This window comes from Pholis gunnellus (assembly GCF_910591455.1).
Source record: "Pholis gunnellus genome assembly, chromosome: 8".
Lineage (NCBI taxonomy): Eukaryota > Metazoa > Chordata > Actinopteri > Perciformes > Pholidae > Pholis > Pholis gunnellus.
This window is the reverse complement of record NC_136534.1, coordinates 25,286,185-25,311,007: the sequence shown is the minus strand read 5'-3', so window position 1 is coordinate 25,311,007 and position 24,823 is coordinate 25,286,185. Positions and strand designations below refer to the sequence as shown.

Sequence of the window (24,823 nt, the reverse complement as noted above, 5' to 3'; positions counted from 1 at the left end):
AAATAAACATATTGAGAACGTGTGGGAATGTAATCAATGAATGAATTGATTCAAAGGAAATGAGAAGAGTTCGCCCCACATAAGAGCTGAGAACAAACAGACTGACGACAGACAGCTCATGTCTTATTAGCTCAGTTTTAGCTCTTTAAGTGAAGAGTTTTAGTTTTCTGTTTGGATGAAATAGAAGAAATATTTCCTGTCAAGAATATAACTTTTAACAGCAAAACAAAATATCCGCCATGAGGTCCGAGAAAACAAACAAAATCATCCAAATTAATAAATAATGTAACGTGTATGTGCAACTTGGTAGGATTATGTTTATCATTTCAAACTGTGTAAAAGCACATAGTTTAGCTATAATCATGTGCACAGTGTTCATCAGGGGGCATAACCATAACAGATGGAGTCATTGATTTTAAATTCAGCAATTTATTTACAAATTTGACATTTTATATGATTGTTATTGATTAACAGTTGAAGCAGAATGGGTTATTATCCATCTGCTCAGCCAACACTTTGGTCCAGAGACCCCGACAACATCTGGCAGAGCGCCACACAGTGTGCTGACCTTTCATCGGGTCTGAAGCACCTCTCGACCTACGCTTTGCTGCAGAAACACACACATCCCTTCAACTACACCGACTGTATTTCCAGGAACGCTCGTGTTCCCTCAGCGCTGAATCCTAATGTTTAGTAACCTCCCTGACCTTCTCTACTTACACCACCATCATACGAAAGAAAATCACTTCTACGTTTGAAACATCAGATATTCAGTACAACAACATATTCGTTTCCCCGTCGGAGGAATATTTTTCATTTCCATTTGTTCAGCCCTGAGGACGATATGTTAAACTTACACACAAAATATTCTCTAATCTAATTTTTGTTAACGTTTATTAAGCTCTTTAAGCACAAATTCTTTTTATTGAACATTTGATCCTGTTAAATCTAAATCATTTGTTTCATCCAACATATTTGTATTGTGCGTTGTAGTTCACATCACAGCCGCTAGAGGGTGCTAGCGCGCCGTTAGACCTTTTAACAACTATATAAAAGTTATTATTTTAATGTGTTTAGACACTAAACAAGACAACGGACCCTCTCCTCTAGTCTCAGGAGAGTCGTTGTGATTCTTGGGTTCAGTTTTAACGCTTTAAAACAGTATAGTTATAACTTTGGCTCCTTTACTTCCTCGTGCACTTACTTCCTGCTGTCTCGCGCTGTAATCCGCGCAGCTTCAGGTGATCAGCCTGTTGGGGCGATGCTGCTTTCTGTTTCTAGAGGGGAAGAACAGCGACAGGTCATGTGACATAGTTCCTCATAAATAGCGAGCAGGAACACACAGAGTGGTTCAAACACGACAGAGAAGCAGCGATGACGCCCACTGTTCAAGGCAAGTTAAAACACTTTATATCCATAAATATACAACACAGATATTCTGCTTTGTATTATTCATGTCAGGACTTTTCTATCAGCTTCAGCTCGGATGCTTTTACTTTCGTTCCTTTTGCTTTTAGACGACATGAGTTGTTTTTTCTCGTCAGGCTGCAGGTGTGTTTATTATCAAAATGGAGGAAAATGATATGAATAATGCTTTATAACGTTGTTATACTGTGGTTTAGTGTGACTGTGGTGGTTTATTATGACTTTTACTATCTGGCCTTATTATAGGCCGGATATGTGTTTTTATTATTAGTATTTCTAATGAGATGAACAGAAGTGACCAATAAACAACACTTTCTTCAGATAAAGCCACGTGACTATAAACTCTACTTTACTGCTAATGTATGAAAAGTCGACAGAGTGTCAGATTCTGGTGAACTTTTTGAATATTAAAGGTTCAGATGTGGGTTGATCTTGTGTTTATGTGTCTGTGAACTGTGATAGTGAGTCCATCAGGTATCAGGTGACTTCAGAGTCATCTTGATGTTGTTCTCTGCTCAGCTGTGCACCTGATCCAGTGAAACTGGCCGATCAACATACTGAACACTGGCACAAAGACCCAAACCTGAACATTCATTAGCAGTAACTTCTCTACTTTATGAAACCACTGACTCTCTCTCTTCCAGTCAACAGTCAACAGTCATTGGATCAAACGATCACTGATGATGATGTTGATGTATTTGGTCAGATTTCTTGCTTGTTCACACAAGTTTCAGTTCCGTTCTTGTGATGATTGCCTCACTCTGGGATGATTTATGTGCTGTTCAATAGCTTTTAAGTTTGAAGGAAGTGATACTATATATATATATATATATATATATGTGTGTGTGTGGTTTTCATGAAGCGAGCACCACTTGTATGTTTCTGACTCAGAAAAGGTCTGAACTCTACCCGGCGGTTTTGTTTTTCTCGGCGTGTGAGCATCTCCTCAAAGGTCGGACGACATCCTGACTTCTCATGTGGCCCACGTCTGTGTGTGTGTGTGTGTGTGTGTGTGTGTGTGTGTGTGTGTGGTGTGTGTGTTCAACAGGCCTGATGTTGGGGAGCCTGCTGCTCGTCTCCCTGTGTGTCGGGGCAGCGGCCATGTTTGACAGCCAGCTGGACGTCCACTGGGAGCTGTGGAAGAAGACACATGAGAAAAACTACAGAAGCGAGGTATGCGATTAGAAAAAGCAAAGAAAGAGGTGGATGTAAATATATTTGTAGGCGCAAAATCCATACGTGAGATGTATCATTAAGTTAAACGATATTTGACCTGATGCACTCTCACTGTGTGTGTTTTTGTGTTGAGGTGGAGGATGTGCGCCGCAGGGAATTGTGGGAGAGTAACCTGCTGCTCATTACTATGCACAACCTGGAGGCCTCGATGGGGCTCCACACCTACGAACTGAGCATGAACCACATGGGAGACCTGGTGAGACACATTCACTCGCTCTGCTGTTTTATACTGTAGGGAAAACTTTTATCGGTATCGGTTTATGATCAGCATGTTTATGATCAGCGTGTGTTCATCAATGATGCAGTGTTAATGCTGGTGGAAGGTCAGAAGGAGAGACAGCGCGACTAGTTTGAACTTTGAAGCGCAAAAGCTAATCGTTATAATGAAGTATAATTACGTACGTCTGTGTATATTTGTAAAAAAACGTAAATGTTGGATATGCTGCTGCTCTATTTGCTGGAATACGGACGAGGTAGCAGTCAGCTGGACCCCCCAAGAGGCCCCGAAGGGCCCCAAAGGGCCCCAAAGGGCCCCAAAAGGCTCCACGTTAGCTTTCTGTCAGCGGGTTTATGGTAAATAAATTAACAACAATTTGTCTGCGGTAAATACGACCACGACGTCGGTTAAAATATAAATAAGTAAACACAGAGCCGGGGAAAGGGCGGTTATTAATAATTTACTTTACTTTTCCAGATGTAAAATCATAAATGTATGAAAGAAGAACTTCATAAATATAGACCCATAGAACATATACATGTCACCACTTTTTAGCTTTAGCTCCTCAAAATGTGATTGATTTAGATATAATAATAACAATGACAGTAATAGTAATGATAATGATACCACGAATAATTATTCTTGGTATCATTATTCGTATTATTATTATTATTCGTAGTAGTAGTAGTAATAGTAATAATAAGACTATTTATGTATTATTATAACAATAAACAGGGATTTAAATAGTCCCTAATCATGCCGTTGCAGCTGAACGTCACACATTTGTAACATTAGATGATACATTTAAAAAGACTTCTGTCCTTTTTAAAATCTTATTTTTTCCATCTCCTGCCAAATGAACAGAGGCCTCTTAAAACTGACCCCAGTGCTGCTCTTATGAACCTCCTCACAGACGCCAGAGGAGATCCTGCAGTCTTACGCCACGCTCACTCCCCCCACCGACATCCAGAGGGCAGCGTCTGCCTTCAGGGGCGCGTCAGGCGCTGACTTACCAGACACCGTGGACTGGAGAGCGAAGGGCTGCGTCACCGCCGTCAAGAATCAGGTAAATAAAACCACACGCCGTGTTTCAATCCGTGGCCGAGCTCAAGAACCCCGTCGGCAGGATTAATCGGTACTGCTGGTGAAAGCAGAGGCCGATCGTGTCTCTCAGTGACGCAATCAGCTGCCGTCATCCCACACATTCCTCCTGTTACTTATTCGTCGAAGCGGTTGTTGTTGTTGTTCACACAGGAAGTCTTGGTTTTTTGCAAAACAGGTGCAGAAGACGGTCGCCGTGCTGCCAGACGTGCAGCATTATCACCACAGAGTCTCGTTCACCTTCCAACCGCGAACTTTGTGTCTGTTAAATATCTCAGCTTGGAAAACCTCCTGACTTCTTCGACACCCAGTTTCTGTTACTGGATTAGAGAAATCAAAGTGTACACAGCCTCTATTTGGCCTCTTCATCCCTAAAAAGTTGGCCCCTGGGCACAGACTTCTGAAAAGGCCCCACTACCTCACATAGGAGCGAGACACACACAGACTCATAGTTGTTTGCACTGTTCACACACTTCTTTAACTTCTTTTGTGCTCATGTTGCGTCTCTTTGTTGTTGTTTTGTGTCTCTTTGTGTTTCTGCAGCTGTTTTGCATCTCTTTGTGGTCATTGTGCGTCCGTTTGTCATTGTGGTGTTTTTGGCCAGAACTCAAGAATTTATAAATTAGTTCTCTAATAGGATAAAAAAAAAAATGTGAAGGTTGGCACAGACAGTTCTCACAGCTTGATGTTTAATTTTAATTGTAATGTTTATTGTCGAAAAGAACAATAAAAGTACAATATTTGAGGAACAACATTATAAACTAAAGTCTGTGAATAATATTTTGTCACATTCATGATTATTTCACAAAGCTTCATTTCTTGAAGTTGCACAGACACAACGTTGATGACACGATGAGCGACAAAAGGCATTAAACCTACAAAAAGACTATAAATCACTTCCCTGAATAATCATCAATTTGTGACTTTTTTCTTGCAAGTCTTAAGATCTTGTTGTGAAAAGTCACTAATAAGAAAAGTGTGCTCTTTAAAAAACAGTTGTGAAGAAGTATTGACTTTGCTGATATAGTTCTGTGTCAGATATAACAGACCAACCAGGACTTTTCCCAAAGAGTCAGTAGAGTTCTTTAATCTTAAACTCCGTATTTACCAGCTCGTGTTGTGCTGCCAAACATGGAAACGTGAAGCGTTCCAGCTGACTTTGAAGATAATAAAGACGGAAAATAAAAATGTGCAGTGTGTGTGTGTGTGTACAACATCACAGTAACACCACTCCTCTAAATCCAGGGTTCCTGTGGCTCCTGCTGGGCCTTCAGTGCCGTAGGGGCCTTGGAGGGCCAGTTAGCCAAGACCACTGGGAAGCTGGTGGACCTGAGCCCCCAGAACCTGGTGGACTGTTCCAGCAAATACGGCAACCTCGGCTGCAACGGCGGCTTCATGCACCAGGCCTTCCAGTACGTCATCGACAACCAGGGCATCGACTCGGAGGCTTCGTACCCGTACAAAGCAAAACAGGTGAGTAACTGCTTTAATCCTGCTGCTCAAAGACGCGTCCAGGGGATTTGGAAAGAGCCGTTAAACGTTGGGAAGGAAAGAAAACGTGGAAAGGAATTTAAAAAAAAACGGAAACGAAAGGTCAGATCAAATATACACACTCGTAAGCACCTACAAGCCCGAGTTAATCATCTCAGCCATGATGTTTATCACCTCTGTGGCAGTTGACTGTTAAATCACATTTTCCTCATTCCAAGCAAGAAGTTATAACACAAAGTCGCACAACGGCGTCGAAACCGAGAGGGAAGAGCAGGAGAAGTAGAAAAAGGGGATTCTCAGTTTGTTTCTGAGGGTTAAGAATGATATTTTAGGCAGAACGTCTTGTTTGTGTTACACACTAATAACTTGTTTTAGTTGTCTAGTCAGTAAGTCTTTGTGTCTGCATGTTTAACATGTAGATTTTTGAGAGCTTCTTAAATGTGAATATGATCTTGTTTTGTTCTATGACAGTAAAGTTGATACATTTGATTTTTTGGACCATTGGTTGGACGAAAGAATTTTGAAGACTTTTCTTCACACTCCAGGAACTTGTAATACATTTGTCACTATTTGCTTATTGAACCAACAAAATCAAGTAAACTATGAGTAGATGGAATATGGAAAAAATGAAAGGTGACAATTATACATATTTTTAACATACTTAGTTTATTAACCTTTATTTTTCCAGGAATAATTCCCTTTGAGGTTCAACACCTCTGGCCATGAAAGAAGCAGAACAGTTTCACATAAAAGAACAAACGACAGACTTAAAACAAAGAAATCTAAACTGACATTTCACACATCAGAGAGACGAGGAACAAATTAGCATATTACATCAACCATTAAAATAGCCCTCAATCCTGATTTTATCATCTTTGATTGCTTATAAAATAATCTAGTTTAAAGTGACTCTGAAGCTCAGAAGATGACGGTGCAACAGCTTTAAAAGCACTTCCATCAAACGCGGTGCATCTAGGAACGACTGACGTAATTAGTCCGCATGACGAAGGCTGCAACTTCTGTTTCTGGCGTCAGTGGAGAACATAAAACAGGAAGCGGTGTGTGTAATGTGTGCTCATGATGTAAAAAGTACCAGTGTTGCATAAAGAAGAAAAATACAACTCTGTTGCACAAACTGCAATAATGTGAAACCCCCAATTAGAGACAAATCATAACGCAGCATGATTCACTGAATCTTTCATTTTCAAAGAAGACGAACTTGCACACATATCAAATAATAATTCATTAATAATAACCAACCGCTGATAGAAGCATTGCTTTAATTCCTGTTTTCCTTGCAGCAAGAGAAAAGCAGCATTTGCATCTATAATAGAAGCCGTTTATTGCATTAGTTCATCGTGCTTCCCCTACACAGGAGGGCTGATTGTCTCCTATGAAGGCCCAAGAATCAATCAGGACATTGAGGACAGACTTGGGACCGGCGTGGTGTTCCTTCTTTAGTGGAAACGTATTGGAAATCCAGCACAAACTCAGGTTTACAGTTAACGAATCCCTGTGTGAGACAACAATGTGGGTGTACAAGAAGTTAAGTCCGACCCTCCGGGCTGTGGACTGCAACACTCTCCTCACTTGTCCGCGGTCCGCCGTTAATGTCTCTTTGGAGCAACAGTAAATTAATCGGAGCGGACAACGTGTTTGTCCTCCGGGCTTCATCTGGTTTCGCTGTTGTTGGCGTTTGTGTGGAGGAGGAGGAGGGCGGTTGTGAGCCGACCCGACGGACTGCTGCAGTCTCGCCGAGGTGTTGTGGCTCCAATTCACCCAAAAACATACATCACATGTATCTGTGATGTGAAATATTCTCCTAACTTCCTGCCTCGCCTTCTGGAGCTGGACAATGTTCAAAATTGTACATACATGGACGTCATCCCAGTTGGTCAGCTCACTTCATTGCTTTTTATTTCACACAGTGTGAATCCTCAGTTTTAACCCTGGTTCGTCCTCTCACTTCAGTCGCCGCAGTGCCGCTACAACGTCGCGCACCGCGCCGCCAACTGCTCCACTTACAGCTTCCTGGCTGAAGGAGACGAGGGGGTTCTGAAGGAGGCGATCGCCACCATCGGACCCATTTCAGTGGCGATTGACGCCACGCGGCCCAAATTCGCCTTCTACAGGAGCGGTACGTTACACATCATCACGCTCATCTTTACTAATGTGACTTGGATGCAGAAAGATCCGGACATGTTTGGGAACCGGGTGGGGGATGGAAACGAAGTGGTTTGTCGTTTATTTTATGTGGAAATTTAAAGTTAAAACACCTGAAAATCTTGTTTACGCTGGTGAAAAGTGGTTTCACTTTTGCATTGCTGTACAGATGTACTCCAGGAATCACTGTTGAGTGTAGTTAAAGGTGCTGAACAGCTCAATTGTATCCAGTTGGGGCAGTAAAACACTGCATTTCAGCCTTGTATTAAACTACCCATTCAGGTTTTAGACACTTAGTCCCTCACCAGAATCAATAATAAGACAATTTATTCCTCATTTGTCTTTTTGAAATATACTTCTGATCAAATGTTGGGTTAAAACTACAAAAGTGGCATTACTTATACTAAATAAATCAACACTGACTGCTGCTTTCACACGGGACACAAACAGCGCTGATAATGACACAACATACTATTTAAAGACATTTCAAAACATTAGAACATGGGCAACAAAAATGTGTATTTATTTTAAAAAGTATACAAGAAATTCCCGGCTTAAATGTTTCTAAAAAAAGAACAGATGTAATTATAGTTGATGGATTTGTTTTTTTATGTTGAAACCTGACATTGCAGGAGTGTACGACGACTCGAGCTGCACCCAGAAAGTGAACCACGGCGTGCTAGCTGTGGGCTACGGCACACTGAAGGAAGGGGACTACTGGCTGGTAAAGAACAGGTAGGACATGTTATACTTCCCCATACATACAAACATACATACAAATATACATACATACAAATATACGTACAATTATACATGCATTCTGAGCTCATGTGTAGCTTCTATATGTTCCTCCTCCGACTGGTTCCCTGTGTGGTGAAGGGGAAGGGAAACAGGAAATGACTCTGCGATAACAAGCACGGAGGGTTTGGGTATTTTGCTGTTATGAGTTTAGTGTTTGACTTAAAAACTCCACAAAAACCTTCCTCTCAAGTAACCCTGAGCTCAGACTACAAGGTTTGGTCTAAATCTAAATCATGTGTGTGTAAACCGAGAAGAAGGGAGTTTCATTCTCGTCATTTATTGCATGATAAACATCCCAAACTGCTTCCTGTTGTAGCTTCCTCTCACCACACAGTATTCCTTAATCTGTTTCTCCTATTAGTGTTTGGTGCAGATGCACAAACAGGGAGATTGGCCCTTTAATAAAGAGGATGAGTGGTGACATTTGTTTGTTTTTAATAGATTTTCACTGGGTTTATGTTATATGTTTCTATCTTATCTTATGACACTAATTGGCAGCATTACCCTTTTTTAAATCATTTTTAAATGACTTTGCACCTGGATGTTGATTACGATGCTCACCGGTTCTCTCTAATGACTGAGGACATGCAGCTGTGGTGGACTCAACCATATAAATGTGCCTGGTAGAGTTTAGGACATCACAACACACTGGAGCAGACTTGAAGCCTGAACATCTGTGTCACGTTTTGTTCCACGTAACTGATAAAACAATCTTTTAATTAAAATGATGAAAACATTCAAGATCATTTCTCAGAATATTCCCCTCTATCCATATTAACACTTTAAACATTATTTAAAGTAAGAAGCAAGACAAATATTGCAAGTTAAACTTATTTTATCATTTAAAAATAAACCTTCCAGATCTAGCCATCAGGTGAGCAGCCACACATTCATCCACTGCTCCGTGATATTTGATTCAGCTGGACCATAACACTGAAAATAGTGCATGCTAAGCTATTAGCATGAGGCGCTAATGATGCATGCAAGTGTGGCTCTTCTGGTCATATTCTCATCACTAAACAAGGATCTTTACTGATGAATCAGTATCAGCATAGACCTCTTGTTAGTCCCTTTATTTACATCTTATTTTTCTCTGCTCTTTCCGTCCAGTTGGGGAACTAAATTTGGAGACCAGGGCTACATCCGGATGGCTCGCAACAAGAAGAACCAGTGTGGCATTGCTCTGTATGGCTGCTACCCCACCATGTAGCCGCAGAGGGAACTGAGATTAAGTTCCCTTCTCTTTTATGGATAGGCTACAGTATATTTACAGTTTAATTCCACATTGAGTTAACCTTTTTTCTTCATGTTTTGTTTTTAAAACTCCTTTTTTAATGCACCTGACAAAAGCCAAATATATCAAATCTTTAAACATTAAAGTTATTGTAGTTGTCTTAACTGTGTTAGTTTGCATCCAACTCGATGTATGTGTGGGTTTGAATCTGTAATAAAGAGACATTTCTACTTTAAGGAACTGCCTTAAACCTGCATTCTCTCTACTGTCCACCAGGGGGCGACTCCTCTGGTTGTATAGAAGTCTATGAGAAAACGACTCTACTTCTCTCTTGATTTATTACCTCAGTAAACATTGTAAACATGAGTTTATGGTCTCAATCTCTAGTTTCAAGTCTTCTTCAATACAGCATGATGTTCATTTAGTAAATGATGGTCCATTTAGAGTCAAACAGACCATAAAGCATTGTTTTATTTTACTGACGCTCTCATCAAACATCAACCTACTTCCTTAAAAAGTCTGTTTTTTTTAATTGAGACGATAGATTACACTGTATCTGTCTAACTAGGAAGCTACAGCCAGCTGCTGGTTAGCTAAACTAGCTTAGCTTAGCTAGGTTAGCTAACATAATTCACCGATCAGCCACCACCTAAAGCTCGCTACATAACAAGTCTCATTTGTTTAACCTGCACTAAAAGCTGAAATTTAAAAACACGAAGTCGTGGTTTTACAAATAGACAGAGCCAGGTTTCCCATCTTTATGCTAAGCTAACTGGCTGCTGCCTTTAAATGTAATATCTAGTGACTTTTAGAAAGTTAATCAGAATGTATTGAACTACTTCTGTAAAAGCTGCTAACAAAATAACATCAGTAATATGAGTACATCAATATATTGGCTGACAGATTTACTGTCTAAAATTTGAAAGGCCTTTTCATCCTGGAAAACATTGATCATTTGAATCTCTTAAATGCTGCTGTTCCACTCGCTCATCAACAGAAACCCTTGTTATGTTTAAGCATTGTTTAAACTCCAAAACTATGAACACAGTACCAGAATATTTACGTTGCACTGTAGAGAATATAAACTGTTTTCATAAAGCACCATCATAGAGCTGGAAGAAGCAGATATTAAACACTGTACATTTGCAATAGGGTCAACTTTAACAGCAATCTCAGGGTCTATTAGGGTGATTTCTTGCATTTATATTGGATGATCATAATCTAATTAAAAGTACAGTTGAAGACTGCAAAGCAGGCCTACTGGACAGCAACATTTTCAAACACTATTTTTGTCCGCCTTGGCTTTTAGAAACCCAGAGATGCGAACGCCTCAAGCAAGGTCAGAATAAAGTCAACAAGAGCGCAGTGTTGGGTTACAAATGAGTCATTTTTATTTTTTTAGTGCAACATCACAACAAACAATTTTCACATGAGGTATTCAAAGGGATTTTCTTTAGTTGTTGATACAAAATGTCCCACCATGATTGACGTTTAAAGTGTTGTGTATCTTTTTTTTTTTAAAGCCTTTGGTTGGTTAGCCACATTCATTAGTAAGTCTAACACATGGACAAGAATGGCACGATAAAGCATGGTGGGTCGAGTCCAAGCTGAGGAAACTCAGACTCAGTCAAATATAATATTTCCCTCAACTCTTCCCCGTTTAAAGCTTTTTGTATGGATTTAATTAATTCCTACTTACAACAGTGGGATCGAACAGTATTTCAACTACACTAAACATTTTGGAAAAAACAGGGGTTTGAAGGGGTGGCTTACAAATGTGGAAAAATAGCTTCTGTCTCCTCCGACCTTTTTTATTTTTTGGATGAGAGCTTGATTTTTGGGCTTTTCTGTTACAACAAGTCACATGATTCTAGTTTTCGGAAAAAAAAAACAAGGAATAGGCAACGTTGATTACAGCAAGATCCTCCTTGCTTGGATTGTCACCTCCCTTCTTTTTTTTGGTCTTGAGAATGATTTTATTTATATACAGAACATGTATCGATGGGACACTCGAGCATACTGGACTTAAAGCTTCGGCTGGACGGGGGCCTTGTTCGGCTCCTGTTACGGATTGATTCCAGCACATTTGGTTTGGAGTAAAAGGCATGAAGAAGAGACGGATGGACAGACAAGATAGATAGATAGATAGATAGACAGACACCCTGACAGGATGGATTCTTTGGTTAAGGAATATCTTTGCCACACAACATCTCACACAGTTGAGGTAGATGGGTAAAGTCTTCATGTACACATGGGGGGAGGGGGGGGGGGGGGTAACACTGGGGTTTACAGAGTCAAAAGACTTCCATCTGAAGACACTGCCTCATGTCAGTTTCTCAGTTCCAGCTCAACATAATACTGTTTTATGCAACATAAATAATCAGCACGCGGAACCCCACTGGTGCTTTTTTGAATCCTCTGAGTGCTACGACAGCTCTGATAGGGAACTGCTAAAACTACCCATGATACATTACCATTCAGCAGTTACCCATCAATCTTTGGTTGTTGTTGGTTTTTTTTGGTTTAAACATTATCAAAAAAAAGGACATTTTTTTTGTTTTGTTTTTTGTCTTTTTTGTCTTTTTTTATTCTGAAAGTAAACATTAGCTTTCAGTTCTGCTATTTCATTATTTAACGCTCCCCTCAGAATTGCTCTTCCAACGGCCTCTGCTGCCAGACTTGTTTTTTTTTTTTAGGGTCAGGTTCCTAGAAACGCCACTAGGGGGCGATGCTGATTCACTCCTCCCTCCCTCTTCGCTCTCCCATCTGCACAGAGAGGGAAGAGCTTCCCCCGCTTGACACGGAGCAGAAGGTGGCTCAATACAAAAAGCTCTGTCTCCATTTTAGGCTCCCAGTCAGAGAGACAAAGAGAAACCTGAAAGGTGTCACCTCCGCTTTGATACCATGACAGTGGCGTGCAGGGGTCGGCAGAGGAGCCTCAAAGCTCTTTTATTTTTTTCATTTTCCCCCCTGTACAGACCCCACCGCACACCCCCACCATCGCCCCCCCCTTTGCTCTCAGCATGCTTACAATTGTTGGTCATTAAAGTTTAATTCAGCTCCATGCCCCACTACTCCAACACCTCCTTTTCCTCGAACAGCCCCCCCCCCCCACACACCTCTCCTACACACACACACACACACACACACACACACCACTACCACCATCCTCATTCTGGATGATTCAGCCTCCTCTCTGATCTCCCCCCGCCCCCTTTGAATGCCCCCTAAAGCCCACAGGTCTGGCCAAGAGCGGACCCCAGACCAGATACCCAGAGAGGAGACGGGATGAAAAAAGCCTCCTCTTTGAAGTCCGCGAAAAAGTCGATGGCCTCTTTCATGACCGCCTGTCTTTCAAGTGCACGCTGTGAAGGGGGCCCCGGCAATCCGCCCCCTTCCAACGTTAAAGACAGAGAAAGACAGAGAGAGAGAGAGAGAGAGAGAGAGAGAGAGAGAGAGAGGGTGGAAAACGGCCAAGCTAACCTTGCCAGTCTTTGGCAGCATTTACACAGGGATCAGAGAGTCTGTTTTTCTCCTAATTCAGGCGTCTACAAGACAAAATGCTGGAAAATCAAATCACTTGCGCCTGTGGAAGGTACTAAGTTGAACCCAAACAACCCTAAAGGACCGGGAACGAACTCCAAGAACCCCAGATGATCAGGAAATGAATCCTTACGCTCTTTGTAGGGCCTCAGGAGCCGTGCAACATAATCACAGAGCCCTGCAAGATGAGGAACAAACTCTTAGACCCTCAGGAGTTCAGAGAGACAAAACCTAGAAACCTAAGAGGCCTCACAACCAAATCAGAGTCCATAAAAGATGAGGAACGAAGCAAAAGAACCCAAGAAGGCCAGGGACAAGCTCTAAGACCTTTAGAACCCAGGGGACTAAAATCCAAGATCCCCAGAAGATGAGGAACACACTTTAAGAACCCCAAAGGTCCAGGAACGAACCCTAAAAGCTTTAGAACCGAGTAACCAAACATCCAAGTCCCCCAGAAGATGAGAGCACACTTTAAAAAAATCCAAAGATCCAGGAGCAAAACCTAAAACCATTAGAACCTAGGAACCAAAAATTCAACATCCCCAGAAGATGAGGAGCACACTTTCCAAACTTCAAAGGTCCAGGTACAAGCCCTAACACCTTCAGAACCCAGGAACCAAAAATCCAAGATCCCCAGAAAGATGAGGCGCAAACCGTAAGAACCCCAAAGATCCAGCAACGAACCCTAAGAACCCTGTTGGAACTGAGACAACTGGCAGAAGGGCTGGGCATGTGGAGGACGGTGAGATCACACTGAGTTGGACATAGACAGGAGTGTCTGCACTGCATCGGGGAGGGGGGGAGGCAGGTGAGGGGGATGGGGGGGGGGGTCACTCAATGGTGGCTTCAGGCGGCTTTAAGTGGGTCCTCAGACACTTTACACTCTCCGCCAGATGGCATTGCTCTGAACACAACTTTTACGAGCAACCTGTGAACCTATGGGATGCCACATCATCATCGTTATTATTGTTATTATTCATAGCATTAATTATAAATATTATCACAACATTCAAACAAGCTTTGGCCTTGGCGTTAAGAGCTGACCGCAGAGACATTTGCAAGAGTAAAGAAATCCCCATTATTCTACAAAAAAAAAAAGCAACAAAAAAACAAAAAACAAAGGCCAGGCCTTAAAGATAGAGAGAGATACGCAACATCACTGGGTGGGTCGGGCTGAATCGGGGCGGGATCAGGTCGGGATCGGGTACTGGGTTTAGGGATTCAGGCCGTACATTCAGGGAGGCAATGTTAATCTTTGGTATTACGATGGGATTCTACAGCTAAAAGTGCCCATCAGAAAAAGTCTTCAGTTTCACACAGACATACAGAGCATTGTTAAATAAATACTTACAGTATATAGATAGCATAAATAAATAACCAAATAAATAGAGGAAAGAAATAAAGGGAAAACAATAAATACACAAATTCAGTAATAAATACATTGATCAGATCAGCAATTGCATTTGAGACGTTCTTGGTTTGATTTAACTATTGGCTATAAGGAGGCATGTTAAAGCCGTTCCTTTGTGGACCAAAAAAATGACCTTGTACGTCAGCAGGGCTGAAACAAACTGCCCCACACCTCCATCGTGTTTCTATAAATAGAGCGATGTGCTTGAAATCTGTACAAAAAGGGCTGAAAGAATCACATTCCTCCATTTTCTAGACATCTGTAAAAAAAAAGAAAAAAAAAGAGGTTTCGTGATGGAGCAGAGGTGTGTACAGTTATTTGGAAATGAGTGGAAAAACAAAATACTACAATGTCACTATACATTGTGTCAGGTGTAGCTCTTCCCCGCGGAGCCTTTGTGTTCAAAGGTTGTTTTTCTTCTTCTTCCTTTTTTTTTTTGGCTTGATTTTTGAGTCAAAAAAAAAAATGGCTGTGGAGCTTTCGATTGGAAGCTCAGTCAGAGTCTTAAAGCTAGACAGTTGCACCGACAAGTCCGTTTCTGCATCCTACTTGTGTTTATTGATTCGGATGCCGGCGTACGGCGAGACGCGGCCGCGGCTTCCCCCCCCCCTCGAAAACCCTTGATTCATTCGAGGCGGGACCGTCTCGGCGAAACACAGGGAACGGCTCTCCCGTTGAGGGTATAATGATTGACAGCTGGGAGTCACGGACGCTACATAACCCCTCCTGATAATTCCTGGCTCCGAAAAAACTTGGAACAACGCCATACAGTCCTGGGAACCATCACCATGGTAACACATGCTAAGAAAGGAGAATTAGGTTCTTCGGGGGGGGGGGAATAAAATAAATAAAAAATAAAAAGCCTTTTTCTTCCTCTTTCACCTTGATTCTTGAGGAAAGAACAGGACCATAAGGACATTGGGGGAGGATTAACGTCTTTGGATGATGGTGAACACTTTTGATTAAGAAGATACACGATGGAGCTCGCCACGCGTGAGCAAACGGCACCTCTTGATTCTTCACGTTTGGAGAGACGACAATAGATTAGAAGGTACACCAAAATATGCTTCCTCCTGATTTGTAATACCCTCATTATCTCTAATCTAGATAATCAAAATAATGCAATGAGATGGCGTCTATGTGAGGGCGTGACTCTTTCTTTGAGTCAAATCATCTTCGCACCCTCGACTATACAAGCAGGACCTCACATCCTGCCATCATATCACTCTGGGGTTCCGCCCCCCTTCTATTTCAAGGGAGCGATCAACTTTGGTTTGGGAAAAACAAAAAAGCTTCATCTTCATAAAATCATCTATAACAAGCTCGGCTCCGTCGCTCCTTCTGATAACGAGGAGGACATCTATGACGGCTGATCTCTGCCTAGACCAGTCTATGTGCCCCCCTTGCTCCCTTCGGCGCCCCTCCCCACCGCTACCTCCTCGGCGGTCCGTCATCATGCCGTGCTGCAGGACACGGCGGAGGAGGAGACGCTGGAGCCCGAGGAACCCGTGGAGGAGGGACGGCCCTCGTCCGCCCACTTGTTGACGTTGCGTCGGCGGGCGTTCATGAAGAAGTTGCTGACGGTGGAGAGCTCCAGGCCCAGCTGCTGGGAGATGGTGATCTGCAGCTCTTTGGTCGGACGGTGGTTCTCCCTGAAGATGGCCAAGAGGGTGCGGCGCTGCAGGTCCGTGAACACCAGCCGGGTGCGCTTCGGGCCCTGGTTTCGCTCCAGCTTGCTCTGCTCCTGCTCCTTCCGCTTGCAGGCTGCAACCAGATGGATAAAAGATGAATTTACAAAAAGGGAAAAGGAAAAAGGTTGGCTAACAGACCGGCTGGCTAACTAGGACAAATGGATTAAATGGAGGGAAAGTGGATTTGTTGAAAGAAAACAGATTAGCTCAGCAACTTTGATTAGTTAAAAGAGATGAATCAGCAACTTGTTTCACTGTGCAGTAAAGGAATCAAGATGTTCAACCTATCACATCCTATTAACAGTGAGCTGCTGTAGGCTGCTGGGAAAAAATCACTTCATTCAGGCCAAAGCTCTCCATGGTTTTCATTACACTCTTCCTTTTGGAGAACAGTGTATTTCTTTACATGTGTCTGGCCTGAAGACAAAGGGCAAAATCTGGTGTTGTCATCCACTGACAATGTCTTTCAAAAAGAATAATCACATCCAAACACACAAACAGATGCACAACAACGCTCTCATCTTGCAAAAGGACCGATGAACCCAATGGAGATTACTTTCAGCCAAAAAGCGTTTTTCTTTTGCTACGATGTCATTTCTGCAGCTTATTTGTCGTTAAATCTATTACAAAATGTATGGATTCTGGCCTTTACTCGTCCATATCTGTTTTACATTTTAAACTGCAATCTACACCAAAGAAAAACACCAGATGCATGAATTTACAGATTAGTACGCCACTACTCAACCACTCAAAACGATGACTTTAAATTAAATTGATCAGTAAAGTTGTTGGACTCTGCCTTACTTAAGATCCTGCACTTCAGTATCTGTTTCACCCCACAGAGGATATATTATCTGAGGGTCGAAGTTGGCCGTATTCAAACTTTTTAAGTGGTTATAGAGGTGATGAAGTCTTCTGGTAATTTGTTTTTTTAATCCCAGTCTTGCTTACACCAAACCGCAACACAAGGTCTGGGTTAAACACCACTGTAGCTGCAGCAACCCGTCCAATTATACAATCAATATTTCCTCACGAAAAAGTCTGAAATTTAAGAAGCAAAAAAAAAAAAAGAGAGAAAAGAGTTCAAGTGAGGAAGGAAAGAATAGCCTGATGTGTGTGTATGTGGGTTGAGCTCAGATTCCATTTTGAGAATCAGACGAGCATTTTGAATTCAGGCTGCATGTTCCTCTCTGCATATCCATCGCCGAACCTTTTCACCTCCAACACGCTGTAATTCTGTATTTACAGGAAACACGACACCAACCTCTGCCTTTGTGTACCGAGCCAACCCCCCCCCCCCCCCCCCACCCCCCTCCTCTCTTTCTCTGTCCATCTCCTTCCTCTTCCTCTCTTCCCTTTCCCTTAGTGGACACTTCAACATCATTAGTTTCTCATAAAAGTCATTTACATGTGGCGGCAGTGAGTGAGTAACAATCACTTTAGGGGGGAACTAATTTATTTTCTATTAAAGGTGGGTTACGTCAGGGGTGAGTGAAACAAGCAGAGTCGGCATTGCCCAGGGTGTTTAAAAGCCTTAAGTGGACTAAAACATATTTGGGGGGGGGGGAGTCGTGCAATTACCTAAATGCACACTTTTAAGAGGTCTCAATCAGCACTGTGCGGTTGAGCGACTGTTTTGCTGATGGTATCAAATGCGTTTCTAAGTGTAAGCACTGGTGTATGTGCAGACAGCACAACAGGGCATTGCACATTCACACCAGCGCAGAAATACAAACACACACACACACGCACGCGCACACACACGCAAAGGGGGGACCAGTGGGTTGATGCTGGACCTTTATTGAGTACAGGCCTGGAAGTCTGGAATCTGTGAACAAAAAGTGTATTTTCTTTCTGTTTTGCTGTATATAAATAATGTTTTCAATATTAAAAATAGAGCAGCAACGATTACTCTAGTAATCGATTCGTCCTTGATTAATTAAGCTATTTTTTTATGCAAAAGTGTCAGAAAATGCTGTTTTCAGCCTCTCAAATATGGAGATTTGCTGCTTTTTTATTTCATGTATTTTATATCGTATTAAAAATGAATATGTTTTGGTTTTGGACTGAAATTGGAAGACATCACCCTGGACTTTGAGAAACTAGGAAGGTCATTTACCACTTTTTTCTGACATGTTATTTTATCAATTCATCGAGAAAATAATTGCGAGTTGCCGCCCAAATTTAAACTATTTTTCTATTTAGTGTCCATGATATCTGACATGCCAAAAAAAGTAATTTTTGTTAAGGAAAAGAGTCTTTTGAAGGATTATTCAAACCTGTTTCCTACACAAATATGCGTTTTTTACAGAAGGTTTCCAGAAATCAATGTCTGCATTTTGGAACAAGACATGAAAAAGGCAGAACGCAGCAAAGGAACCAAGAAAAACTACACTTCATTTTATAAAAAAATGTTTGCAACAAGCTGCTTTCTGGAGGAATCTTTCTGCACAGGCAGATTTCTTTATGTTCATGGTTCTCTTATTATTGAACAAAATGATCTGATTAGATGAAGAAATCAGCGCGAAGCAATAACCTTGAAATCCCATATTTCCAACCGCAACACACACACACACACACACACACACACACAGTTGCAATCAAACTCCCTCATGCTACAGACATACATTATATAAACCAAAGCTGCTGCCTTTTTTTTCCTCTCAAAAACAGCGCTGACTGGATCGATTGATTGGCTTACATCTTCCCATTGAGAAACATCTCACGCAGCGAGGGATGATGTTTACTGTATGACCGGCTCTTCACTCCTCAAACTCACAGCGGCAAATTTCTCTCATTAGCAGAAGCACTTGAGAAATAAGTGTGACCTTACTGCCGTCTCTTCCACACAAGTGCCATCACAACAGCAGCATGTGTGGGTGTGTGTGTGTGTGTGTGTGTGTGTGTGCGGCCCTGTTGGACTTTGATTGCTCTGACATCCAGCTGAGTTTCTGAAACTTAAGTACTCAACTGGACATGAATAAATCTGCGGGTGATTTCCCTCGTCCTCTCCCTCTGAAATCATTATCTGAAGGAAATGTTTTGACTCGGGGATGCACCCTTGTCAGCTCGAGATTACAGGTGCCTGTTAGCTTTTGGGCCCCCAGAGCTCGTTTGCATTTCTGAGAGTTATCGAACCACGTCTCATTAAAATCTGAACAGGCCAAGATGTCAGCGGCATGTCAATATCACTACAAGTTACATTTTCTTTCTTTTTTCACCAAATGCTACATTTTTCACAGGGCGTTACACCATTCCACCACGTCAATATTTCTGGGGTTAGGTGTTGGGGGTGTGGGCTGCAGCTGTGGACGGTATATACAGCGGTGCACTCTCAGCTCATGTAGTAATGAAAGGGATGACATGATAGTGCTGGCTGGTAGTGTGTAGTGTGGATTTATGGCTCGTTGGGAGTCGGGGTGTCCTGCCGCTCTCCTCCTCCTCCCCTCCTCTTCGCATCCATCCTCATCCTCAGCCTCAGCCTCAGCCTCCCTGTCTGAACCATCATAACGCCGACCATTAAGTAAATGCTTCCTTATGCTGTAATCATGTGTAAAAGGCGTACAATTACCATGCTATAAATCCCCGGCGCTGGGGCTACTCCTGGAGACATAAATATTCCCCTATAGGCTTCTTATGATCGTGGGAACGGCCCCTAATCATGATGTATGCCCCTGTCTCGTGTAGCTGAAACGTGATCGAAAGCCCTTTCCCTACCCCCCGGCGTCCCTCCCCCCCCCCCTCCCAACCAGAACAGCCCCCACCCTCCACCCTCAACACCCCCCACCCTGCAGCCCCCAGCCCACCCCCTGCTGATTTCTTGGGCCAGGGGCTGATAGAAATTATTGATTAAATCTGTGCAGCTCAGACTCCCCGACCCACAGAGGCTGGTTAACCCCTTCAGCGCCGGAGTGGGGGGAGCTGCAAGAGCTAGATGTGAAAAAAAAAGAAAACAAAAAAAAAACAACAACCCTGTTTGTTAGGTGTATGCCACGTCGGCCTGTTTGCAAATTCCTGCTATGCAAATGGAATCGGCTTTGACCTTTGAGCCTCGCTAGCAGAATGCGAACTGTACGCAGCGAGAGGTGGACGAGGCTCTGTGGCTTTCATTACTGTGGGGGTGGTGCAGGCGCTGGAGCCGACACGTAAACCGCATTGACCTTTCTTATTCATTTAGACCTTTAGTCAAGGGCTTCGGCCATCATCTTTAAAGTTATAGTCTCTGATCCCCCCCCACCCCACCCCATCCCAACGCTCCTTGACTTTAAGTGTCCGAGCATGGCTGTGTGGTCTTTATCCTGCCTTCTTCTCCCGACTAAATCCTGATTGCCTCCTCCACAGCCTGAGGTTTGGCGAGAGATGCATCTCATATATAGCGCAGTAATCCATAGAGTACACACACACACACACACACAAACAAGATACTGCGGATAAATCCGAGGGATCACCTCCTCCGTGTTTAGCAAAACGTCTGTGCAGAAAACAATTATTTGAAGAAAAAAAAAAAAAAGACAAAATGGCAGCAGCTACATTTCCAAAAATTACTGAGCACCCGGACACGGAGAGCTTCCGCAGCCCCTCCGTGCATCACAGGCATGGTTATGGAAATAACACGGCGCCGCTGGCTGACACTGAGGGGCCTTCTATGTATTTAAGCAAGTGCTGCATTAAGGAGGATCATCTTAAAACTTGAGGCGTGAAGCAGAGAGCACTTGAGCTATCTTCAGACTGGGGAGCGCAGGGCACCACGCATTCTAATTCCAGTCTCGATTCGCCGATGCGGCCGAGGTGTGTGTGTGGGCAAGGCGTGCTGCTCTTTCCCATGGAAATCAATAGAGGCTTGTAATTAAACAAAAGGGGGTTGGCCAGAAGGGGGGGTGGAGAGGGGGTGTGGGGGGGGGGGGGGAAACAACAACCCCCTTCGGAAAGTAGGTTATGTAGAAAAAGTGCCGAGCTGTCCAAATTGTGGCTTCGCCAAGAACTAAATATGCAATTTCAGAGTGTGTGGGAGCAGCATTGTCAAACATTAGCACACTTCTCTGTTGTAGGGGACTTTAATTCTTTATGAGCCCGATTGATCGGCTGCTCGGACTCCGGAGCGCCGACTCGTTAAAAACAACAATGTTTGTGTTTGTGAAAGACGAGGAAACAAAAGATGCTGCAAAACGAAGACAGAATGATTTGGTGATTAGAGAAAAAAAAAATCTGCTCAAATGGGAACAAAGAGCTGTTTTTTTTATCACGAGGAAGATTACGTTTTTTTTTCCTTCTATGTGACAGTAAAGAGGCCCTTTGCATACAAAGCATTCACACACGTCGCGGGATTAGATTCATCAAAAGCAAACATTTCTGTCAAATTGCAGAGCAAAAAAAAACAAACAAACAGATAACTCGTCTTTAGATAAGAGGTTTGGGTGCGACGTACACATGTGCTCTCAGAGCCGAACAATCAAAGATCAATAATTGTGAAGGGATTGCAAGAGTGCACAATCATTACCTATGAACTCCATTGTGTTGTTGGGCTTAATCAGCGGAGCTGCTGACAGAGAGCAAAAAACGCAGTGATCAACTGGGCCGGCTCACACACACGTCCTCCTCACAGACCCCCGCAGTGAGCACACCACTTGCAGACGCACACACACACATGCACACACACTCGTCTGTGCTCGTCTCACATTACTGTGTTCACTTGGATCTCTTTCTGTGCTCCGTGTATCAGATGGGCCCTCGGTCCCTGTGGAGGGACAACACTGTAACGCGGCACTGTACAGCGTGTGCTGTCGTGTCGTCCATCCGCATCCCCAAAGAATATTAAATGTCAGGCAGCAGATTACAATGTGCCTTTCAAAAAAAGAAAAATCTTTACGCTGTGAAATCTGAATAAATACTACTCAGCTCGCAAACCGAAGATATTTTCTTAATTTCTTTATTATTTTTTTCCAAATATTCCTACAACTAAAGTTTAGAAAATGTAAGAAAATGTCAGAAAATTTAGAAAAATTCAAAGTGAAATCTTCAAATTGTTTTTGTCTGACCAAACAGTCCAAAAACTCCAAAAAATGTATTTAATTTGCAAATAATATAAAACAAAAAGGCGGTAAATTCTCACATTTGAGAAGCATTAAGTGACTTTTTTTTGATGATCAGAATAGTCGATACATTTCCTCTCCCTGCACTAATCGATCTCCAGTTGAGCAATAATCTCTTGTTTTTTCCAGATATGAAGACTCTCACGAACCTGTGAGCAGGACAACGTTCGTATTTAGCCTCGCGGTAATTGCCCTCGGTGACGACGTTGATAAAAGACGTCTGGCAGAAGCTCAAGTCTCATTTGCATCAGCTGCCTCGCCAAACTCAACTTCAGCCGCACACCGGGCCGACATAAATCACTGCTCGGATTAATCAATCGCTCCAGAGTGGCATATCTGCACAAATTATTTTGTGGGCTTCAGAAGCGATTAAATTGCCAACCGCTGCTCGCGCTGATCTTCATGGTTCATTTAAGAGGAGGGCAAATGTCTGTGGCTTTTTTTTCTTTATTGTAGCTACTGTACAAATCAATAAGAGCTGTTTGGGAGCAAAGTAAACAAAGGAATGGCACATATGGCCCTCTCTGGCTCAAACTGTCCTCAATGTGCTGCTAAGTTCTCATTGTCCATGCTGTTTGAGACAATAGACAAACCAGTGGTGCATTCACAGTGGTGTGAAGAGGAGGAAACATCAGTATGATGCTTTAGCTTTTCCTCATGTCTCGACCTGAGCTGCATACTGATTGCTGGAGAGGAGATTTTTGTGTGTGTGTATGTCTTTGGAAGACATGGAGAAGGAAGGTGTTTGGGGAAAACAAGGGGAGAAAGAGTGTGTCTGTTTGTTGTGGTTTCTGTATATGGTTGTGTGTGTGTGTGTGTGTGTGTGTGTGTGTGTGTGTGTGTGTGTGTGTGTGTGTGTGTGTGTGTGTGTGAGAGAGGCAGATAGCAAAGCCAGATCTTACCCTCCAGCCGGAGCGAGGCCATTCTTTGAAACTCGGGCTCCTGCAGCCAGCGGGACATCCTCTTAAAGGTCTCGCGGCCGGACTTGAGCTTGCCCCAGGGCTTGGGGTTCCTCAGGAGGTCAGACAGCGTGCCCTGTGACCTACACAGAACCCTCTCGGCGAAGATGGCCTGGGGGATGCTGTACCTCTTCAGCTCGGTGATGATCCTCTGGGCCACGTCTCTGGTGTTGATCTCCTCCCCGCCGCCGCCGCCCTGCGAGCCCGGCAGCATGCCCTCGCCGGGCGAGGACAAGGCGGACGACGAGGAGTGCAGGTGCTCGCCCATCTTGGAGGCCTGTTGGCTTGGGTGATGGTGGGGCTGGTAGTGCTGGCTGTAGATGTGAGGGTGGTGGCCCGGGGCGTGCTGGTGAGCCTCCATCTTGTTCAGCTGATGCCCCACAGACACGTCGCCTCCGCCCAGGCCCGGTGGCGACATCTCGCGGCCAAAATCTGACGTCCGGCAGAAGAGGCTCCCCCCGTGGACGTCGTAGCCGGCGTGGAGCATCTGGCCGCCGTTGCCGTTGGGGCTGTTGCCCAAGCTGCCGTAGCCGTGCATGGAGGAGGCCAGGCCCGAACCCGTGGACGGGGGCGACAGGCTCTGGGACATGGCCAGGTCCTTGCCGTAAGGGTTGTAGAAGTTGGTGCCGAGGCCCCGGTCCTCTCGCATGAGGGTGAAGCTGCCAATGACGTTGCTGACGGGGAGGCAGGGGTGGTGGTGGTGGTGGTGGTGATGGAACTTGTCATCGAAGGGCTGCAAGGGGGTCAGGGTGGTGTAGGTGCTGCCGGAGCTGGACGGGGAGTCGCCGCTGTAGCCCAGTGCCGACATGGAGTGGTCGAAGCCCGACGCACGGGGCTCGGGCTCCAGAGACATGGAGGGGCCCCCGAGGGAGGGCCTCGGGAAGGCAGCCGAGAGGTCCCGCGAGTGCAGCATGGCCCTGCCATCCTGGCTGTGGGCCATATCGGGGTGACCGTGGAGGGACATCTCCCCTAGACTCCCATCCATCTTCAAAAGCTCGACAAATAAACGTGTATTTATTGCACCCCCCCCTCCCCCCTTGTGTCGTTGCTCTCCTCTTCTTGTTATTGTTGTTCAGCAGCCGGGCTAACAGTCTGGAAGGTCTCTCGTTACACCAGACTATGGATTTATTGATTTGTGAATTAATTGATTTCCGGGCTTATGGGGTGTCTAATTAATTATCTGATAACGTTAAGTACTGTCTTCAAACTCCCTCAAACTCCCAGAAAACGAGTTTGCGAATTGCATCAGGAGCTTAAACTGTGATTTTATTCTCACTTGTGCATCAGCGCTGGGCTTTCTCTCTCTCTTGTGTCTCTTTGGTGCTCAGCTGCGTTCCTCCCTCGGCAGAAGCCTCGCTGTTTGTGCCTGCTGTTGAGACAAGACAGGCGCTGTTACTCCGGCTGCATTTTAAACTTTAACCGTCACAGAGAAGGGAAAATAAACAGCCAAATAACGTTTCGT

The 24,823-nt window shown here is 43.7% G+C and overlaps 2 protein-coding genes across 2 annotated transcripts; one reads left to right on the top strand and one right to left on the bottom strand.

Annotated features, from left to right (window-relative positions):
- Positions 1-1,281: 1,281 nt before the first annotated feature.
- On the top strand, positions 1,282-9,904 carry LOC306699326 (cathepsin S-like). The gene is made up of 8 exons (XM_079163905.1): positions 1,282-1,393; positions 2,474-2,598; positions 2,735-2,857; positions 3,792-3,944; positions 5,225-5,452; positions 7,442-7,607; positions 8,266-8,368; positions 9,545-9,904. The coding sequence occupies exons 1-8, from the start codon at positions 1,375-1,377 to the stop codon at positions 9,642-9,644; spliced, it is 1,017 nt and encodes a 338-aa protein (XP_079020031.1). The 5' UTR covers positions 1,282-1,374; the 3' UTR covers positions 9,645-9,904.
- A 6,171-nt stretch (positions 9,905-16,075) lies between these two features.
- Positions 16,076-24,346, bottom strand: onecutl (one cut domain, family member, like; the record flags this gene model as incomplete). Its single annotated transcript, XM_079164955.1, has 2 exons — positions 16,076-16,386; positions 23,305-24,346. The coding sequence occupies 2 exons, from the start codon at positions 24,344-24,346 to the stop codon at positions 16,076-16,078; spliced, it is 1,353 nt and encodes a 450-aa protein (XP_079021081.1).
- Between the last annotated feature and the right edge of the window lie 477 nt (positions 24,347-24,823).